Source organism: Numenius arquata, chromosome 33 (assembly GCF_964106895.1).
Source record: "Numenius arquata chromosome 33, bNumArq3.hap1.1, whole genome shotgun sequence".
Classification (NCBI taxonomy): domain Eukaryota; kingdom Metazoa; phylum Chordata; class Aves; order Charadriiformes; family Scolopacidae; genus Numenius; species Numenius arquata.
This window is the reverse complement of record NC_133608.1, coordinates 101,797-122,190: the sequence shown is the minus strand read 5'-3', so window position 1 is coordinate 122,190 and position 20,394 is coordinate 101,797. Positions and strand designations below refer to the sequence as shown.

Here is a 20,394-nt window from a genome sequence, read left to right as displayed (position 1 = left end):
GGGGGAGAGGAGCTACTGCATACGGCCATGCGGAGCTCGCCCAGCAGCCGCAGTGTCTGCGGGCTGTCGTGGAAATGCCACTGCCCCAGGATCCGGGTGGCGAGCTGGGGGTGAGAAAGAAATGGGGCCCGTTCCCAGGCTGTGGCCGGGGGGGGGGGGGGGGGGGGCACCCCTGATCCTCTATCTGCAGTGGGGCGATCATTTCCGCCCCCCCCATCCATCTCAGGCCCCTGCCTGCAGTGGGGTGATTTCTGCCCCCTCCATCTGTCTCCTGCCCGTGGAGGGGTGATCCCCCCCCCGATCTCAGCCTGTTCCCGCAGTGGGGACACACACACCCGCCCCCCATCTCAGCCCCTTGCCCACAGTGCAGTGATTTCCCCCCCCACCCCCCTTCTATTTCAGCCCCCTGCCCGTGGGGGGGGTGGCCCTCCCCATCTTGGCCGCCCGCAGCCGGTCCCACACCGGTAGCGGCTCCAGTACCCGCAGTATACACGGAATGGGGCACCACCGGCACCTCCGCCGCCGCCATCTTGGCCGCTTGACAACAAGGAGGCGGGGCTGTTGGCGCGTCACTTCCGCTTCCGGCTGAGCTCCCCGGTAACTTCCGGATCGCCGTAGGGGAGCGGTTGTAGCGGAGTGACGCAGAGCTCGGTGGGTACCAGCGGGGGAGGCGGGATTAAACATCCCTTTTTAAACCCCTTTATTACCGATAACCCTTTCCGGTGCCTCTTTCCCTTTCCCGGTACCTCCCCGTTAACCCCCGGTATCGCCCCCCTCAGGCCGCCATGATCGAAGTCGTCTGCAACGACCGGCTGGGCAAAAAAGTGCGGGTCAAATGCAAGTATCCTCCGGGAAACGGGACTGGGAGGAGGGGAAGGGGGGGGTGGCCGGGGTGTGTGGGTGTGTGTGTGGGATGCGGTTCCTCTCCGGTTTATCCTTAACGGCCCCCGCCAGCACCGAGGATTCCATCCGCGACCTGAAGAAGCTGATCGCGGCACAGACCGGGACCCGTTGGGATAAAATCGTCCTCAAGAAGTGGTGAGTGGGGACCCGGGGGGGGATGAAGCAGCCTTTGGCCCGGGATGGGGGACCCGGACGGCCCCGGTTCCTTCCCCCCCCTCCCCTGCTATACCGGCCGCTGGAGACGGTACCGGCCACCCGATAACTGTGTTTTCTGTCCCCGCAGGTACACCATCTTCAAGGATCACGTCACGCTGGGGGATTGTATCCTTCTCCGGGCGGGTGTTTTCTATTTTTAACCTTTTCCTCCCCTTTTTTTCCTCCCTGCTTTTTCCTTAACTCCATCCTCCAGATGAGATCCACGACGGGATGAACCTAGAGCTCTACTACCAGTAGCGGCCGTTCCTTCCCGCTTCCCCTCCGGTGCTCTCCTTCCCCCCACCACAGTCCCCGTTCCTCATCCCTGTTCCACTCCCGGTTTTCCCCAGCTGGCGCCATGTTGAGGCTCTAAACCTGCTGTAGCTGCCCCTGGAGTGTTTAAGTGGTTTATAATAAACGTGTCTCTCGAGTCGTTGGTTGCTGTGGTGGCGCCAGGGGGAGCGGGAGCGGCGGAGACGGGGCACCGGGAGCCGCCAAAGTGGGCTCTTTGCGTTACGGCTTTTGTCCGCCCGCGGCCGCCGTCCACTCCTGGGTCACGTGCTCGTGCCCGCTTCCGGCCTCAATGCGGCCTCCCGCCCGCAGCCAATGAGCGCCCGAAGGGCGGGCGCTTTCACCAATGGCAGCGGGGGGAGGGTGGGCGCTGCCTTGCCTGGGGCCAATGGGAGGCAGGAAAGGGGCGGGTTCGTCCCGCCCCCTTCCCCGCGCCAATGGGGCCGGGCCGGGCGCAGGCGGTGCGGGAGGCGCAGCCGAGGGAAGATGGCGGAGGAGGAGAAGCTGCCCGCGGGCTGGGAGAAGCGCATGAGCCGCAGCTCCGGTACGGGCAGCGGCGGGGCTAGGGGGGGGTTCCCGCTCCTGGGGAAGTGCCTTGGGCCTCTCAGGGTACCGAGGAGCCGGCTTAGGGTCTGGCGGGGCCGCGGCCCGGTGGGCTCGGCCTGGGCCTTGGCGGGGTCTGAGGGGCCGTGAGCGGTGCTCGGGGCCTGAGGGCGGTGGGATGTGGAGAGGGGGGCTTGGGGCGGCCATGAGAGCTTGGGGGGTGTCTGTGGGGTGCCTGTCTCTGGGGCTGCCGTGGTTGACGGGCGTCGTGCCCCGGGGGAGGGGGGAGGTGGCCTTGGCGGGGTGGGGGCGAAGCGGCTACTGGGGAGCCGGGCCTGGGGTGTGTGGGGGGGGTTCTGCTCCCAACGGGGGATGTGGCAGAGCCGAGAGAAGCCCCTTTATAAAGGCTGGGTTAAAAGGCGGTAGGATGCTCTCATAGAATCCTCATGGAATCACAGAATCCCGGGTTGGAAAGGACCTCAAGGATCATCTGCCCCAACCTTTCTCACCGAAAGCACGCTCTGGACAAGACAGACGCTTCTCTTGGGGGGGGTTATTCCATGTTTTTACCCTCGACGGGGCTGCAGTGGCTCCGGGAGGGGTCAGGACGGTGCTTTCAGCAGGGTTTTGTTCTTTGCAGGGAGAGCTTTCCAGGTTTAATGGCTCAAAAGCAGCTCCTAGGAGGCTGTGCTCATCAGCTTGGCTGCTTTGCTGGTTTGTTTGAGGTGGGGATGATGAGGTAGAGAGAGAAGAGGGGCCTGAGTGAGCCCTTCTTTGGAAGAAATATCGTGTTTGAAGCATCCTGGAGGGAGGGAGCTCCGTGGTGGTTGGAGTGAGCGGGTCCAGGCTGTTGGTTGGGATGAACTCGAGCCCTTTGCTGCCAAGGCGTAGCTTCCCACTGCACAGCTCTGCTGTCGCAGTCCCTCACCTTGGTTTGCTGGGCTTTTTTCTGGAGCCTGGTCTGCTCGTAGCTTCAGTGGAGAGCTTTGGGGTGAATGAATCGCCAGAAGAAAGCAAAATAATCTCAATTGATGCTGTGAATTATCACACGTGTAGCTCTGAGTACTGGAACGCCTCTGAGCAGCAGAATTACCCAGCTTTAACGCTGAAGATGTTGAGAGGTGACTTCATAGGAGCTTCTTGTGCAGGAAAGCCTTATTTTCTAGTAGAAAAAAAAGGTGATTTTCGGAAGGAAAGGTCTGTACAATGCAGGGATGTGATCTTTGCTCACAGTAACTCGCCATGTTTGCTGCGGGATGTGTTTGACGGAGAGGCTTTACAGTTTCATCCTTGGAACTAGGGCTGGAGTGAAACGCAATCTTATCCCCAGGCCAGAAACCCGGCACCATCCGCCTTCTCGGCAGCGTCCGGGTGTTGCCTGGGGGTGTTTCTGGTTTCTGATGGTCTCAAGTGGGTGTTTTGTCGCCGATCTGTGCGAGGGTGGCGCATTGGAAAGGCAGCCGGAGCCTGCTCCTGTGCGGGGGGCTGTTGTTTTGACTGAAGGCGCTTCCTGACAGAAACGCTTGCGGGGAAATTCTGTGGAGTTGTAAAGTCTTGTTTCCCACCTCGTGTGTTTGAGCTGATCGCCAAGCACTAGCAGAAATCCAGTCGTCTTTCTATGCGGTCAAGAATCTCGTTCTTGGGGTCGGAAGCTGGTTCTCGGGGTCAAGAATCTCGTTCTTGGGGTCAGAAGCTGGTTCTCGGCGTCAAGAATCTCGTTCTTGGGGTCGGAAGCTGGTTCTCGGGGTCAAGAATCTCGTTCTTGGGGTCGGAAGCTGGTTCTTGGGGTCAAGAATCTCGTTCTTGGGGTCGGAAGCTGATTCTCGGGGTCAAGAATCTCTTTCTTGGGGTCGGAAGCTGATTCTTGGGGTCAAGAATCTCGTTCTTGGGGTCAGAAACTTATTCTTGGGGTCAAGAATCTCGTTCTTGGGGTCGGAAACTTATTCTTGGGGTCAAGAACCTCTTGGGGTCAGAAACCAGTTGGTGGGGTCAAGAATCTCTTTCTTGGGGTCAGAAACCAGTTGTTGGGGTCGGAAGCTGATTCTCGGGGTCAAGAATCTCGTTCTCGGGGTCGGAAGCTGATTCTGGGGATCAAGAATTTCGTTCTCGGGGTCAAGAATCTCATTCTTGGGGTCGGAAGTTGATTCTCAGCCCCAAGAACCTCGTTCTTGGGGTTGGAAACTTATTCTGGGGATCAAGAATTTCATTCTCGGGGTCGGAAGCTGATTCTTGGAGTCGGAAACTGGTTCTGGGGGCCAAGAATCTCTTGAGGTCAGGAGCTGATTCTTGGGGTCAGAAACTGATTCTTGGGGTCAAGAATCTCATTCTTGGGGTCAGAAACTGATTCTTGGGGTCATGAAGCGTGTTCTTGGGGTCAGAAACCTATTTTGGGGTACGCCGAGAGGTTTTTTAACGCCAGCCCCCTCTCTCTGTCCGCAGGCCGTGTGTATTACTTCAACCACATCACGAACGCCAGCCAGTGGGAACGGCCCAGCGGCAGCGGGAAGAACGGCCAAGGGGAGCCGAGCAAAGTGCGATGTTCGCATCTCCTGGTGAAACACAACCAGTCCAGAAGACCCTCGTCGTGGAGGCAGGAAAAGATCACGCGGACCAAAGATGAGGCACTGGAGCTTATAAATGGCAAGTAAATGCAGGAGAAGGAGAGGGAATATGATGCTGTTGAAGGGGAAAAAAGTCATTTTAAGGCTAGAATTGGACCCGGGGGGGTTCAGTGTGTCCCCAACTTGCTAAAGCAAAGGGGGGTTTTTAAGTCAAGTGGTTTGAATGTGGACTTTCACATGGCCCCGGCCACTCAGAGAAACAATTTTGCTGTATAATTAAATGACATAAAGATAGGTCCCAGCCCATCTGTCTTCCCCTTTGTGTTTGTTTTTTTTTTTTAATGTTATTTCAGAGGTTTGTTTGTATTTTCTTTGTAAATGTGTATTCTTCTATTAAAAATAAAATGATTTGACCCTAAAACAAATGATCTTTAAACATTTCTTTTTATTTAATGTCACAACTTCGAGTCAGTTCTAATTAACCTCTGCTTGAAATGAAGTTGTTTGTAGGAGGGAATCAACCTCGCAGGAGGCTGGACGGATGACCTGATCCGCTGGGGTTTTTCCCCAAATATTCTGGTTTGTGATCTGATCTCGGAGCGAGGGCGCCGCGTGTTTTCCCTGAGAGGTGGTGTTAATCTTTGCAGCCTGGATGTTTTTATTTTCCTTGCAGCTCTAGCAATAGAATTGAAGCAAGTTTGGCTTTTCCTGCTGGTTTTTACCTCTTAGGAGAAGGAATTTGGGGGGGGAGAGGAAGGGGTTTAAATCAATCCCGTTGATTAATTGGTGAAAGTGAGACTGGGCTCTTTAACGGGCAGCTCTGTCTTTTCTGGCAGTGAGGTTGTATCGGGCCTGTCTTATCTTTTATGGCTTCAGCAAGGAGGGAGGGAAGATAAGGAGGGGGTTTTGGCTCCTGCCTCCATCCCACCCAACAAGAAATTTAAGGATTTTCTTATTTAAAGCCCTGGGAAGGGAAATGATCTTTGCTGAGTGACTTGAAGCACGGAGGTGGTGACCAGCAGGTGGTATCTGCTCACCGCCGTTTGGCAGGGGGGGGTTAAAGGAACTGGCAGGGACTGGAATTTTCTTCGGGAATTGTCTCCTTGGGGTTGGGGGAGCTGAGAAAGTGTCACCGGGGGGGATGCGACAGCGCGGGATAGTGTGGAGATCTGTGCCCAGGGAGCTGAGGCTATTTCTCTTTATGGCAGATTGAAACATTTCAGCCCAGCTGCAAATTCTCTGTCTGTCTCTCTTATTATTTTTTTTTAAAGAATAAAACTGTTTTAGACCCATCTCTTGGGGCGGTGTTCATGGGAGGTGAAATGATGCCCGACGCTGGCGGGTTTTAAGGAGCTGTTGGTGAACTGGGATCTTTGGGAGAGGGAATCGTTTCCAGTTTTAGAAGGGGAAATTTGGCTCGTTATCTCTAAAGGGGTATTTCAGGAGCTTGTGTCCAGGTGGGCTTTTTGAAACATAAATATTCTGTGAACTGGCTGTCTTTAGAAGCCTGAATAATGTTATTTAGACTCAACAATTGTCCTTTTTCCTTTGTTTGGGTGTTTTTCTTTGAGAAGCTGCAGTTCTTTGGCGCCTGGTAAAGGGAGGGAAAGAAACAGCTTGAACTCTCCTCGGCTGGAAAGGAGATTAACCTTGAGAGCGTCAGAGCCTTCTCGCTATCGAGTATCTCCCGTTTCGTAATCTCTCTGGGGTGTCTGAAGGGGAAAGAGTCACGATTAAAACTCACTTCATGTCCATCCCCGCCTTGTCTTCGTGGTAGAGGCCGTTAGGGAATTAATTCCCGTGATGGGAATATTGTAAAAAAAAAAAAAAAAACAAAACAAACAACCCACCCCAACCACCTTACTGTTCCTGGGAAGGTCATAGGGGACGTCAGCTTATGCTTAATTATTTTATGGTGGTTTCTTGAAAATGCCTGTAAATTCTGTTTCTAGAACAGCTGAGACTTGTTGGGAGGATGCTGGGCTGAGCTCTGCTCCGGCTCCTGACAGTCGGGCCCCGACGAACTTCCCTGTGCGGGTGTAGGGTACCTGGCGAGCGGAATTATAGCGTGGAATTGTCCAAGTAGGTCTCTGGGGAGGAGGAATTTGTCAGCCCCGGCGCCATCCCTTCTGTTTTGGTTGGAGATCATTTATGGCTGAGAGATCTCCCTCCGAACACCGCTCGCCTCTTAATGCTTTATGCAATAAAAAGCCGAGAAAGAAATGTGATTTAGGGAACGTTTTGTCCCCAGAGGAGAGGGGCTGATACTAAAGATAAATGTTTTCCGGTAGGTGAACTCGACTGATGTCAAATATTCCGTTTGATGGCTTTTCCCCGCTAATAAGGGGGGAGAATTGGGAGCGCGGGAGGGACACGTCGCCCGCGAGTGGTTTTTAATCCGTTAAGAAAGTTGCAGGGGAGGATTCAATGGAGATGAGCTCTCCCGAGGTGCTCCGGCCGGAGTCGGAGGATTTGCCTCACCGGGTGTTTTTCTGCTGGGTGATAACATCGCAGGGAATGTGGGACTAGAAGGGAATTTTGGATTTGAGCCTGATCCTGAATTAAAGGTAGCGAAACCTCTTAGTCCCCTCCGCAGGCTTTCTCAGGCGCCGGTTAAGAGGCAGCGAAGGTTATTTCCAACCATCTCTCTATGTGTAGAAACCCCATTTCCAGCTAAATACCACTTACGATCAGTTTCCATCCCTTGTTTCTTGCATTAATGTTGTTTAATTACTTAATTAAATTTAATTTCTTCCTGCCGTTGACCTCTCGGTGGATTTTGAGAGCCCTGCTCTTTCCCAGCCTGTTTTTCCATGCGGAGCCGACCGAGGCTTTTAGTTTCTGGTAATGTAGGTCATCCCTTCTGCTCTTTCTGCTCTTCGCCCTCCTTTGCACTTCAGTTTCGATTAATTTTTCCCCCAGCGTGGGTTCATGGTGGTGTGCAATATCCCAGAGCCCTGCCTTCTCCGGTGGCATTTACCGCTGCTCTTCTCTGCTGCGACTTCGGTGCCGTGGTTCTTGTTTTTAAAATCATTCTGCCTGTTTTCGGGGTCGGAATTCCACGTTTCTATCCTCCTCCTTCCTTTGGAGCTCTCTGCGTACAGCAGATATTTATTTTTTTGGTTGTGTTTGTAAATCCACGTGCGAGTTCTCTTGGTGCCGTTGGATCCCCCTCGGTCCTTCAGGTCACGTTTAATATTCAGATCCTCCCGCTGATGGCGCTTCCCCACCCTCCGGCTCGTTATTCTCATGCTTCGTTAGTGTCCCCCTTGCTTCTTTTTGCAGAATCAGTTAAGATTCATCCCAAACTTCAGTCCCCGAAAGCCTCTTTTCCCCAATCCAGCACAATCCATCGCCGTTCTTCATCTCCCTCTTTTTGCATTGATCTCCCATTACTGGATTGCACTTAAACCCGGGGATTTTTTTCTGGGGTAGTTCATTAAAACCCAGATGGAACCTAATCTGCATAATTGGTTGGAAATGGCTGAGATCGTCTGGGGAAAGGGCTCATTAATCCCACTTTGGGGAGCCGGAGCTTAGGCACGAGGTGCAGGTGCCTCAAGGTGCTTTGAAACAACCACCTCAGCTCTAAAAAAAAAAGCCTGAGGCTTTATCCAGGAAAACCCTCATCGAGTCGACAGGCAGATTTTGCTCTCGGGCCGGTCACCAGCAGAAAATTAGGAGGTTTTAACAACTAAATTTGATTTTAATGTGTGGTTGAGTGGTTTGCTCTGTCCTTTCGGAAACTTTCTACCCCTCGGAACCTGCTGGTGATGAGCAGGGCAGGCGGTTTAGGGTATAAATGTCAATTCTCCGATCCTCGATTGGGATGCTTTATTACTTTAACATCAGTAGATATCTTAAAGCTGGGATTCCCGACGCTCCTGTGATGGCTCCTTGCTGGGGATTGGCACCTCTATACAATTTTATATGTATTTATGACGGTACAAATCTGTATTTTTAGGATAAACTCTGTTTTCTCAGCGAGTGGCTGCTTATCCCCAAGCAGCTTGGTTTAATAGGATGAACCAGCACCGGTTCTTTTCCTGGACCACGAACGCTGTGAACTGTCTCCCACCCAGATAAATAATTCTTTTTTGTTGTTTTTTTTTTCCCCCGATAAATAATTCTTTTTTTTTTTTTAATGCGGGATAAATAGCCGTTGCCTTAAGTTTTGGAGAGTTTCAGATTTTGGTGGTGACTTTTCTCACCCGCGGGGAGGATAAATGGGAATAATCTCCCTTTGGTGACAAGTGCGGGCGTTAAAGCAGGAATTGAGATCACTTTCTCGGGCTTTTGAATTATATTCAGGGCACCTATTTAAAAAAAAGATTCTAAAACAAGAGTTAATCAGTCTCCTATTCCCGTTTTTTTAGGTAGCCCGTCCTCCTGGCCCATCCAGCTGGAAAAGTCCCGAACACTTTGTGAATTTAAAAGATTTACCTTAGTGGCAGCTCATTGAAAGAGGTGGTTGAATTAGGGAGGAAAAGTGGGGGCTGGAGAGGAGGAGACTAATCTGAAGACTTAAAATCCCTTCGTTTTTCATCTTGTTAGCGTTAAACTGCAATAAAAGGCTTCGTCCAAAAATGGATAATTTACTTTTTCATCGCTGCAGATAACCTCAGCTCCTCCGTTCTCTCATTAAGGAATATTTTCTCACCTGCCCCCAGCCCTCACAGGTATTTCCTCAGGTGGATACAAATATAAGAGTATTAAAGCGAGCTGGAAAATACTTATTTCTTCATCCTTTTGTGTCAGAAACCTCCCTCTTCCTTTTCTGGGAGCATCCCTCTAAATAATAAAGCCTGACTCTTGAATTAGTGCCCGGTCCTTTTTCAGGTGGGGCTTGTCCGTTGCTTGGGGCTGGAATAAACGATGCTCAGCCCAATTTTATATATTATTTTTAGAGGTTGTTTTTTTTTTTTTTTTTCTAGCAAAGCACAGCCTCTTTACCCGCACGACCTCCGGGGCTTACGCGGGAGTTTGGTTGTTGAAACCAGGAGATTTAATACCTTCGAGGGGAGGGGAACAACGTTTCTTTCCTCGCAGTTTCTCTGTTAAAGAAAATCAGGATTATTTTTTTTGGAGGGGGACGACGGCTGAGATCTAAAGTGGAAGAAGGTCAGGTCTTGACGGTTCTATCACAAGCTGACGGGAGGTTTCTGGAAAGATTTAAAAATGATTTTCAAAATGAACCAAAGCTCTAGTGAGAAGTAAGTTTAGCTGGATTTCAGGCTTGCTTTGGGCTGGGAGCCAGAGCATCGATTTGGGGCTGCTCTTCAGGTTGGGTTCCTCTGGCAGATGCTCCTTTGCTTCAAATACGTGGATGAAGGACTTTTTTTTGTGATGTAATTTAGTTTGAATTCCTCTTTTTTGGGGCCAAAGTGGGGAAGGCAAACCCCTCTGGCAGGAACAGGCTGCGTTGGGAAGGTGCAACCAGACCCACAGGAGATATTCACCAGTTTACAGGCTTCAAACCCGTTAAACCACCATCCTCATGCAGAAAAGTCCCTTGAAACTGGTATTAAATTGGATTTTGATGGGGAGTGGCTGCAAGTGGGAGCAACGGCTTGGGATTTGGAGTGGCAGTTACGCTCCTTTTAATGAAGTCTCTGCAATTAGTGGCTCCGTGATCACATTATCAAGCTGTTGACCGGAAAATGTGATTTATCTCCTGGGTTTTTTTGGTACGAGCTGGGAGGACTGGGATTCCATTGGTCCGGAAAGGTTCAGAGCTCTCAGAAGAGCGAGGCAGAGCGCTGGGTTGAGACGAGGAATAGTTCTTAACTGACCTTTTAAAAAGCTGTCTTGACAAATAATTCACTCCTCGGGGATTCTTCGTGCTCGTTCTTCTGCCGAGGTGAGCCCTTCCGAAATCAAAAGCTCATCTATTTTGAAGCCCACTAATAAATTCCCGTGTTTCAGTGGGTGGAATCACTTTTTTTTTTTTTTTTTTTTAATAGAAGCTTAAATAGAAATGGGCCACGGTGCGAGGATGGAAATGTGCTTGGGAAAAAAAAAAACACATCTGAAACAAGTGCTTTTGGGGTGTTATAAAAGTTTAATTCTGGCTCTGAGTTCATTCAAGAGGATTAAAAGCCTTTTTATTTGTGATTTGTACCCTTCTTGCTGCGGGAATGTAAAGCTTAAGGTGGGGGGTTGGTGGCTTTTTCGGCTTCTTTTTTTTCCCTCCTCTGACTCGGTTATTTCCTGTATTTCCAGGCTACATCCAGAAGATAAAATCGGGAGAAGAGGATTTTGAATCCCTGGCTTCCCAGTTCAGCGACTGCAGCTCGGCCAAAGCGGGAGGCGATTTGGGCGCGTTCGGGAGAGGTGAGAGCTCTCACCATTCCGGGGGCGATGCTGATTTTCGGGGTTTAATACCGCACCCCTGCTGGGGGAGGGGAGGGCGGTGGACGTTGTCTACCTTGACTTCAGCAAGGCTTTTGACACCGTCTCCCACAGCATCCTCAAAGGTGAGCTGAGGAAGTGTGGGTTGGATGAATGGACAGTGGGGTGGATTGAAAACTGGCTGAAAGACAGAGCTCAGAGGGTCGTGATTAGGGGCACAGAGTCCAGTTGGAGGTCCGTGACCAGTGGCGTTCCCCAGGGGTCAGTACTGGGTCCGGTCCTCTTCAATATATTCATCAATGACCTGGGTGAAGGGATGGAGTGGACCCTCAGCACCTTTGCTGGTGACACCAAACTGGGAGGGGTGGCTGACACACCAGAGGCTGGACTACCATCCAGCAAGACCTGGACAGGCTGGAGAGCTGGGCAGAGAGGAACCTGATGAAATTCAACCAGGGCAAGTGTAGGGTCCTGCCCCTGGGGAGGAACAACCCCCTGCACCAGGACAGGTTGGGGGTGACCTGCTGGAGAGCAGCTCTGAGGAGAAAGACCTGGGAGTCCTGGGGGACAACAGGATGCCCACGAGCCAGCAATGGGCCCTTGTGGCCAAGAAGGCCAATGGCATCCTGGGGGGCATCAGGAAGAGTGTGACCAGCAGGTGGGTGGAGGAAGGTCATCCTCCCCCTCTGCCCTGCCCTGGTGAGGCCCCATCTGGAGCACTGGGACCAGTTCTGGGCTCCCCAGTTCCAGAAGGACAGGGAACTGCTGCAGAGGGTCCAGCAAAGGGCTACCAAGATGATGAGGGGCCTGGAGCATCTCTCTGCTGAGGAAAGGCTGAGGGACTTGGGGCTTTTGAGTCTGGAGAAGAGAAGACTGAGGGGGGATGTGATCAACGCCTCTAAATACTTGAAGGGTGGGTGTCAGGAGGATGGGGCCAGTCTTTTTCCAGTGGTGCCCAGTGACAGGACAAGAGGGAACGGGCACAGACTTGAACATATGAAGTTCCATCTCAACATGAGGAGGAACTTCTTGACTTTGAGGGTGTCAGAGCCCTGGAAGAGGCTGCCCAGAGAGGTGGTGGAGTCTCCTTCTCTGGAGACATTCCAACCCCCGCTGGATGGGACCCTGTGGGACCTGCTCTGGGTGCCCCTGCTCCGGCCAGGGTTTGGAGGAGATGATCTCCAGAAGGTCCCTTCCAACCCCATCGCATTCTGTGATTCCATGAAGACAAAAATGGATTTATCTGCCGGGCCTCTTGCTGTGCAGGAAATGTACTTTGATGCCTGGAAGTTAAACCAATTAGGAAATGCAACCATAATATTATTTTAGGCGGAAAAGGCGATGTTGTGCAAACGTCCTTTGTGAAATTGGCTTTATTTTTTTCCCTCTGGAAAAGGATTTTTTTCCAGCCCCACTGAGTGGAAATGCGGTAGCAGAGCGTAATGAGGCATGAATAAGGGAGAAGTGGATGAGTCTCGCTAACAACCCGCCAGATAAACGCTTTGGCGTTTTAATCTTCAATGAGAAAGCGATTAGCAAATTGTGAGAAATGAGAATAATTCACAGCCCGGCCAAATAATTGAGAGATTTTTGTTAGGGGATTATCGATGGGTGCAGTCAGGGAGCGACACCCAAAAGCTGGCGGATGCTTCCTCCTTAATGAGATTTGCTGGTGTGGGAGGAAAAGCTTTGGGATGGGTAAGAGTAACATTAAAAACCTCCTTTGCTTTGTCTTACCGATGCTTTATGCAGTGATTTCCACTAGGAGGGAAATAGAAAGCGATGATGTCCTGAGTACAGCTAGAAAATTCAAAAGAATGCACCAAACCCTTTTTATAGCGAGGGCATCCACGCGTGTTGTATTTGAAGAGGGTCGGGAAAAGGTTCTTGATGAGGAGAGAGAGTTTTGCAGGAGGTTTTTGCACAGCTGCCTTGCCGGGCCAGGCTGTCACCCCACTTGGGATGTCCCCGGGTTATGGTTTGAGACCCCCCACAATGATTTATTGTCGTCCCACAATGATTTATTGTCATTTAGACCATTATTCCATCACCCACTGACCCTTTCCCACCCAGGAAGGGGAGCTGGAGAAAAGCAAGGAAACCCCAGGATTGAAATATAAATAGATTTAATAGGATAAGAGTAAATAATTAACATTAATAACACTAGAGGACCAATATTGATCCCAATACCAGTATAAAATAGAGGATTATCCTCAGCCCAATTTCTCAGGAGGAAGCTGGGCGCTCCCAGCGAAGGTGGGACCCTGCGAGCGCTGCGGCTTTGGGAGGAGGGGAAGGGCTCAGGGCTCCGGCACCAGGGCGAGGAGTTCTCAGGATGGCAGGAAAAACTGCTCAGCAAATTTCCAAATTTATACAGAATGTGATGTTCATGGTATGAAATAACCCTGGTGGCAGCTCGGGACGAGTGCCCGGGTCTCGCTCCTCCTCATCCCCGTCCCTGGGGAGCTTGAAAACACCGAGACCTTGAATCCCACACCCCGGAGCTGGTGATAGAGTAAATATTTTCACCAATTCAGCCACCAGAGTCTTCAAAAGTGGAGTTTTCCCAAGGTTTAGGAGAGAAATTAGTCCTGTGTTGCCCAAACCAGGACATCTGGGAATATTTAAAACACTATTGGGGTGGCGGAAGGGGCTCCTGAGTCGTTCGTTCAGCCCCTGCCGGTGAGACCCACCCAGCTTCGGCAGGTGAAACTCTATTTTAAATGTAGTTCAGGTATTTTTTCCCCTTACCAAAATACTGTTTTTAATCACTGCTCCTTTTCAGGGTGCAGTTCAGCAACAGTTGCTTCCTCAACTAGATCCTTTCGGGGCTAAACAGTGATATTTTATTGTATATAATGACATGTTAAACCTAAGGTGCTGTGTCTGCTGCTTAGGCTTCGGTGGGAATTGAAATGTGGGTTCATTGCGCTCTTTGGTACGGAAAGAGCTTGATTTCTTATATTCTTTTTTTTTTTTTTCCTGGCTGCACCAAAACGTAAAGAAATGTCGCAAGAGGCGGTTTCCACTAGATGGCATTGGAACTGTGCGGTGGCCGAAGCCCTGCTCTCCCTCCATCCCCCTCTCTGCCTCCTCTGCTGGTTTTTTACTGGGCTGAAAAATGTAATTTGTTAGAACTCGGGGCGGCGGTTACTGGGGAGGTGAAGTTATTAAAACATTTCCATTTGTCTTCCCGAAAACTCTTCCAATAAGTCATGTCTCTGCGCGAGGAGGACACTCTGCTGGAGCAGGGAGGCCGATAACCTCATCTGAAGGGAAGATTTCAGGTCCTAGTGGAAAATAACCCCAAAAAATTCAGGTTTTGAATGACACTGGTTTTGTACCTGGAGCTCGTGAACCAGAGCGGCTGCTTCTAGCTTTTAATCTCGATTTTTAGCGATTAATCTAAATGCTGAGAGGAGATAAGCGGAACTCTGGAAAGCCGGCTGCATCGGGTCGCTTCAGTAATACATACTAAATAAAATTAACTTTTTTTTGGAAGGAGAAAATAGCCAACTGAAGCTATTACTAATCCCGAAAGGGAGGGAATCGAGTGTCTTTTTTGGCATCTTTAACTGCCCTGGTGGAGAAAGGGGAAGGGAGGGGTGGAGGTCCTGAAGGAAAACATCAATTCTGGAGATGCTGCTGGGTTAGATGTGGTCTTGGAAGGGGTCGGGAAGGTTTAATTTACAAAAGGATTAATAGATGGCTGTGATATCTGCTGATGATCTGGCTCTGGGGCTGCTCAGGAGCTTTCTGCAGCTCCCCCACCCCCGAAGGTGCTGCGGAATCCAGAGCCGCAGCCCGGCTTGGAAACCAGCAGCATAAACTTCCAGGAGATTTCTGTTGGTTTTTTTGGGGTTTTTTTGTTGTTTTTTTTTTTTTTTTGGTGAGACGCTGCTCTGGACATCGCCTGGGGCACCTCCAGGCGAGCTTTGAGCAGAGAGAAAGGGTTGCTTCTGTGCCTGGGGGACCGTCACTGTCCCCTTGGCACCTTGTCCTCCTGCTGGAGCTTTTTTTTCCCCCCAGTGACCTGTTGGTAACAGTAAAACCTCATTATTTCGGCTGGGGCGGGCAGTTTTCCCTGCTCTAACTTTTATCACAGGAAACTGGGAAAAAAATCCCCCCCACCCCCCCACCCCTCCCCGTAGCAGGCTGGTGTCTCTGCTCTTGGTTTGAATTATTCTGGCTGTTATTTTGCTGCTTTATTCCTTTATCCCCCCCCCCCCAGAGATGCCATAGTTCTTCTCGTGAATCCCCGCGCGGGATCCTTGGGGGCACCTCTGCCTTTCCCTGATCCCGGATTTCTAAACCTCCTGAAAAAACTCAGTGACTCGGAGAGAGGAGCCTTAAGAGCAGTTCTTATCTAGGTCATGACGTTCCCCACGTGTACCTGGTAAATTATTTAGCGCGGGCTGTAACGCACACCGCATCCACACCCCCCCCCGGGTACCTGGAGGGCAAAGGAGGGTGGAAGAGGAACATCCCCTTGTGCCAGTGAGTCTGCAGAACAGATTTCCTCCGCCTTTTGGATCACAGAATCACGGAATGCTATGGGGTTGGAAGGGACCTTCTGGAGATCATCTCCTCCAACCCCTGGCCGGAGCAGGGGCACCGAGAGCAGGTCCCACAGGGTCCCATCCAGCGGGGGTTGGAATGTCTCCAGAGATGGAGACTCCACCACCTCTCTGGGCAGCCTCTTCCAGGGCTCTGACACCCTCAAAGTCAAGAAGTTCCTCCTCATGTTTAGGTGGAACTTCTCATGGCCCAGTTTGTGCCTGTTCCCTCTTGTCCTGTCACTGGGCACCACTGGAAAAAGACTGGCCCCATCCTCCTGACACCCACCATTGATGAGATCCCCCCTCAGTCTTCTCTTCTCCAGACTCAAAAGCCCCAAGTCCCTCAGCCTTTCCTCAGCAGAGAGATGCTCCAGGCCCCTCATCATCTTGGTAGCCCTTTGCTGGACCCTCTGCAGCAGTTCCCTGTCCTTCTGGAACTGGGGAGCCCAGAACTGGTCCCAGTGCTCCAGATGGGGCCTCCCCAGGGCAGGGCAGAGGGGGAGGGTGACCTCCCTCCCTCCACCTGCTGGTCACACTCTTCCTGATGCCCCCCAGGATGCCATTGGCCTTCTTGGCCAGCGGGGCCCATTGCTGGCTCGTGGGCATCCTGTTGTCCCCCAGGACTCCCAGGTCTTTCTCCTCAGAGCTGCTCTCCAGCAGGTCACCCCCAACCTGTCCTGGTGCAGGGGGTTGTTCCTCCCCAGGGGCAGCACCCTACGCTTGCCCTTGGTGGAACTTCATCAGGTCCCTCTCTGCCCAACTCTCTGGGTCTCCCAAGTACCTTTCCTCGCTGTTTGGAGGATCTGAACGCCCCCACCCCCCTGTTTAAAAAAGAAATCATCTGTGTTTGTGCAGGTGTGAATTGAGTTGTTTTGAATCCTCTTCTGGGAGCAGATGAAAACAAACACCCCCCGCGAGTTATTAATTGGTGACTTTGTTGTTTTGCCTGGAAGCTGTCCTTCGTTTGAGGCTCTCTCGGAGAGATCCTCCCTTCGGCGCCGAGCTTAATTGAACTTCTCTGGTGTCTGCTCTCCGCAGGTCAGATGCAGAAACCTTTTGAAGACGCCTCGTTTGCGCTGAGGGCTGGGGAGATGAGCGGACCAGTTTTCACAGAATCAGGGATCCACATCATCCTACGCACGGAGTGAAGTGCCTTTGGTGACACGTAGTAAAGGAAAGGGCGAGGGGAAGAAAGGAAAAATAAACAAACAACCAACCAACCAACCAACCAAAACCTACTCCAACCCCGCACTCTCCCAAATGAACTTCATATCCAGTTTCAGAGAGAGAAGAAAAAAAAAAAAAAGAAAAAAAAAAAAGCTCATTTCATAATCTCAATACCTTCCGTGGCACCTCACGCGATGTTTTTCACCTGCATGGTTTAGCCGAGGGTGAGGCAGCCACCGAAATAAGGCGGTAGCATCTTTCCTAAGCAGAGAGAATGTTCAAACCAACGTTTCTGGCATGAGTTAGATTTGACGTGTCTCCTGGGCCGAGGAATTGGCCACGCTAAAGGTCCCACCTCAGCGTTTCCCGCGTGTCTCCCCCCTTCCCGCCCCCCCCCCCCTCCATCCCTTCCCTGGCTCTAGAGGTGGAGTATTTATTGCGACGATGCCGACGTGTGAACTGCGGTGCTACGAGGGAACCGACACCCCCCCCCCCTGCACACCCCGACCCCCTTCTGCATGATCTTTCCGACGCGTTTTTAACCCGAAGGAAGGGTATATTCGTTCCGCGGTCCCCTCTGTTGGGTTGTGGAACTGATTTATCAAAGCCATTCGTTAATTAATATCAGAGATATCAAAGGAGCCGGCTTAGCATGGGGCACCCATCCCTCCCTCTCCGTCCATAGCTTCCCTTACTGCAGCTCGATTGGGCGAGGATTGTCCCTCCGTCCCCTCCGGCAGTGGCACCGGGGGCTCCCTCCCCTCTCCTGCCATTGCTTTGACTCTAAAACTTGAAGATGCCTTTTTTTTTTTCTTTTTTTTTGGGGGGGGAGGGGGGAAGTTCCCAAGGCAAACCGAGAGAGGCCAGTAGTTGCCACCGCGGGGAGGTGGGTAGCCAGCTCCAGCTGCGGAGCGGTACGTAGGACGCCGTGTGCTTCCCGGCCCCAAGTCACTCCATCGTTCAGACGCGCCGGTGCCATTCTGCGGGGCGAACTCTAGTGTGGATTTTCAGTTTTTAGCTAAAAAGGCTGGGTTTTTTTGGGGGGGTTGAAACACTGTAAGTCATTGTTTTCCGGTTACACTGCATTGCTTATGTTTAGCGAAATAAAAAAACAGGGAAAAAAAAAAAATATATATATATAAAAATAAATCCCAGCTTTGGTCCAGTGCAAACCAGTGTATAGTTCCAGTTCTCTTCAGCAGCAAATAAAGCCCTCTCCAATTAAACACTTCGAGAGCTCTGGTATTGATTATTTCTCCTCCTCCTCCTCCCCTTGTAGAGATCTTGTTGCTTCCATTAGAACAACCAAAAAAAAACCTCTGCGATATGTGCTGAGTCAGCTCTCGCTGGCTGGCTTTTTTATTTCCGAAGCTCTACAACGGAAAGGGAGGGGAGAGGGGGGGGCTCGGGTGGTATTAAGAAAAAACTTCTCCAAATTTATCTTAAGCTACAAGCTAATACTCTTTGTTCTCTTTTGTCGCTGGGTTTTCCCGCTTCGCGTGGAGTCGGCGGCTTGTTCCCGAAGAGCGGTTTAAAATCCTGGCGCAAGGTGTTACCCCCAGATAAGGTAAAACCAGTCCTTTTTATTCCGGAATTTAATCGCCGTTAATTTAATCACTAGTTAATTTTAAGCGCTATTTCCCACCTCTCCTCCGTTCTGCAAATCAAGGTGTTCCGTTTGCGGGATAAAATGGGCCGTGACGGAGAGCGGTTCCTCGCCGTGGTGTGTTTTGGCTTTTTTTTTTTTTTTTTAATTTATTTTTTTCCCCTAAAACCTCCCATTTTAGAGGCCGGGGAAAGGCGCCGTCTCCTTCGTACTCTCTCCAATTACTGCCATCGCCCGAACCCAAAGAGCTGAGTATCTCTTCCCCTTCTGCTTTTTGCTGGTTGTGGAGATGGAAAGCTCTCGCGCGTGGGATAAAAGTTGGTTTCCATGGCTACGCATCGATTTTTTTTTTTATTTTTTTTTTTAAAAAAAAACCACAAAAGAAACCCCCAGAAATAAACAAAAATGAAAATATCCAGCTCAGGGTGATGAGCGGGTGAGAACTTCAAAAAGCAAAATTACCTGGAATAACCGTGCGGTGTCGGGAAGGCAGAAGAAAAGGTAAATAAAGGCAGTGGAGAGGCTGGGAATGGGGTAACGGAGTAGAAGCAGCGGCAGGAGAGTGGGTTTGCACTGGTTTTACTGGGAGGGTTCGACCTGGAGAAAAAAGGAGGGTGAGGGGAGACCTTCTCGCTCTCTACAACTCCCTGAAAGGAGGTTGGGGCAAGGATTGGGGTCGGTCTCTTCTCCCAAGCGATGGGACAAGAGGAAACGGTCTCAAGTTGCGCCAGGGGAGGTTTAGGATGGATATTGGGAAAAATTCCTTCATGGAAAGGGCTGTAAAGCCTTGGAAGAGGCTGCCCAGGGCAGTGGTGGAGTTGCCGTCCCTGGAGGGATTTAAAAGCCAGGCAGACGTGGGGCTGAGGGACACGGGTCAGTGGTGGGATGATGGTTGAACTTGATGATCTTGAAGGTCTCTTCCCACCTCGACCATTCCATGATTCTCTAAACCAGGAGCTGCTTTGGTCTCCTGCCCTTTCCCAGGGGACCAGGGGCTCGTTGCCGTGCTCAGCGAGAGTCTGTGACAGAGTACCCCGATTTGGAGGTGCCATCACGGCCTGGATTGGGGTCCCTTCCCGGTACCATGAGTCCCGGAGCAGCCCGGCTCCTGTGGGGGACCCTGGCTCCCTGCCCCAAGCGCGTGTCAACCGTTGGACGCCGTCACCGGAGCGGTGACACTGATGGTAACCGCTTCTGACTGTAGCGCCTTTGAAGCCGCCACTTCTCCAGAAGGATCATTTAAGGGATTTCTTCTGGTTTCTCGCCAGGAAGAGCCTGTCGCATCCCAGGAGCCGGGTTGGAGGCAGGTCCGGGGTTGCCGCAGGAGGAGAGATGCTTTTCTCCAGCTCCCTCAGCCTGCGGTCATGCCGTATCCAGGAGGAGGAAGGCAGGAGGAAGGCAGGGAAGGGGTAGCCCCCCCCTGTTGCCCGTGTTCCTATCCCGAAACCGGGCTGAAGACCTTCTTTTCTGCCTGATGAACAGGCGGAGAGGCCGGCTCCGGCCGCGCCGCGGGAGATGGCATCCATCTCTGTCAAACGGCGTTATTAAAGGGGGGGGCTGCCAGACTCCGGGCTCCTGCCCTCGGGCTGGTGACGCAGCAGGTCCCCCACTTCCAGGCCTGGAAAAAAGGGGCTTGGGGAGGGAACTGGAACTCGGAACCCAGTTAAAAATGCCTTTTTCCCACTTGTGGAAAGGTCTAACGCTGGTGTGCGTGGACGTAGGGAGGCTCCTGCGCACAACCTGCTCTTCAGGGGCTGCGCTGAAGCTGGTGGAGAAGGACCAGCGTTTCTCCTTGTGCCCAGAAGGACACGGAGGATGCTCACACTTGGCGTTTCTGCCCCAAAAGAAATCCTAAGGTTTTGGTTTTTTTTTGGGGGGGGGGGGGGGGGGAGGGAAGGAGCTTCCTGGGCCCACTGTGGAGCGGTGGGTGATATTGCCGTTAATAGACCCAAAACCTCGAGGAGATGGAACGGGAGGGTGAAGGTGGGAGGAGGTTCTGGTGGTGGGTGTGCGAAGGGAGAGGAGGTTGACGTGGTGTCGGTGGGTGCGTCACCCAGTGGTTCCATCCCCGCGGGTCAGTTTGCACAAAGGCTTTGCAGAAATGGTGGGTTTTTTTGCAAAATACGACAGAATTTATCCACAATCTGCTCAAGGAAGGACCTTTTGGAGCCCCAGAGCTGGGGGGGTGGGGGGGGCAGATGGAGAGGCACCAGTTGGG

General features: G+C 51.7%; 2 protein-coding genes across 2 annotated transcripts; both read left to right on the top strand.

The window, feature by feature from the left end:
• The first annotated feature begins 611 nt into the window (after positions 1-611).
• On the top strand, positions 612-1,635 carry UBL5 (ubiquitin like 5). Its single transcript, XM_074165160.1, has 5 exons — positions 612-651; positions 780-841; positions 955-1,038; positions 1,187-1,224; positions 1,313-1,635. The coding sequence occupies exons 2-5, from the start codon at positions 786-788 to the stop codon at positions 1,354-1,356; spliced, it is 222 nt and encodes a 73-aa protein (XP_074021261.1). The 5' UTR covers positions 612-651; positions 780-785; the 3' UTR covers positions 1,357-1,635.
• Positions 1,636-1,826: 191 nt separating this feature from the next.
• On the top strand, positions 1,827-17,801 carry PIN1 (peptidylprolyl cis/trans isomerase, NIMA-interacting 1). Its single transcript, XM_074165122.1, has 4 exons — positions 1,827-1,933; positions 4,372-4,572; positions 10,716-10,826; positions 16,442-17,801. The coding sequence occupies exons 1-4, from the start codon at positions 1,876-1,878 to the stop codon at positions 16,549-16,551; spliced, it is 480 nt and encodes a 159-aa protein (XP_074021223.1). The 5' UTR covers positions 1,827-1,875; the 3' UTR covers positions 16,552-17,801.
• The last annotated feature ends 2,593 nt before the right edge of the window (positions 17,802-20,394 follow it).

Excerpts from the sequence above, each read along its gene's own strand:
- UBL5 (XM_074165160.1), top strand. The coding sequence starts at position 786 with ATGATCGAAGTCGTCTGCAACGACCGGCTGGGCAAAAAAGTGCGGGTC. Across the intron at positions 1,039-1,186 it reads AAAATCGTCCTCAAGAAGTG|GTACACCATCTTCAAGGATC; the intron begins GTGAGTGGGGAC and ends CTGTCCCCGCAG. Across the intron at positions 1,225-1,312 it reads TCACGTCACGCTGGGGGATT|ATGAGATCCACGACGGGATG; the intron begins GTATCCTTCTCC and ends TCCATCCTCCAG.
- PIN1 (XM_074165122.1), top strand. The coding sequence starts at position 1,876 with ATGGCGGAGGAGGAGAAGCTGCCCGCGGGCTGGGAGAAGCGCATGAGC. Across the intron at positions 1,934-4,371 it reads GCGCATGAGCCGCAGCTCCG|GCCGTGTGTATTACTTCAAC; the intron begins GTACGGGCAGCG and ends CTCTGTCCGCAG. Across the intron at positions 4,573-10,715 it reads GGCACTGGAGCTTATAAATG|GCTACATCCAGAAGATAAAA; the intron begins GCAAGTAAATGC and ends CTGTATTTCCAG.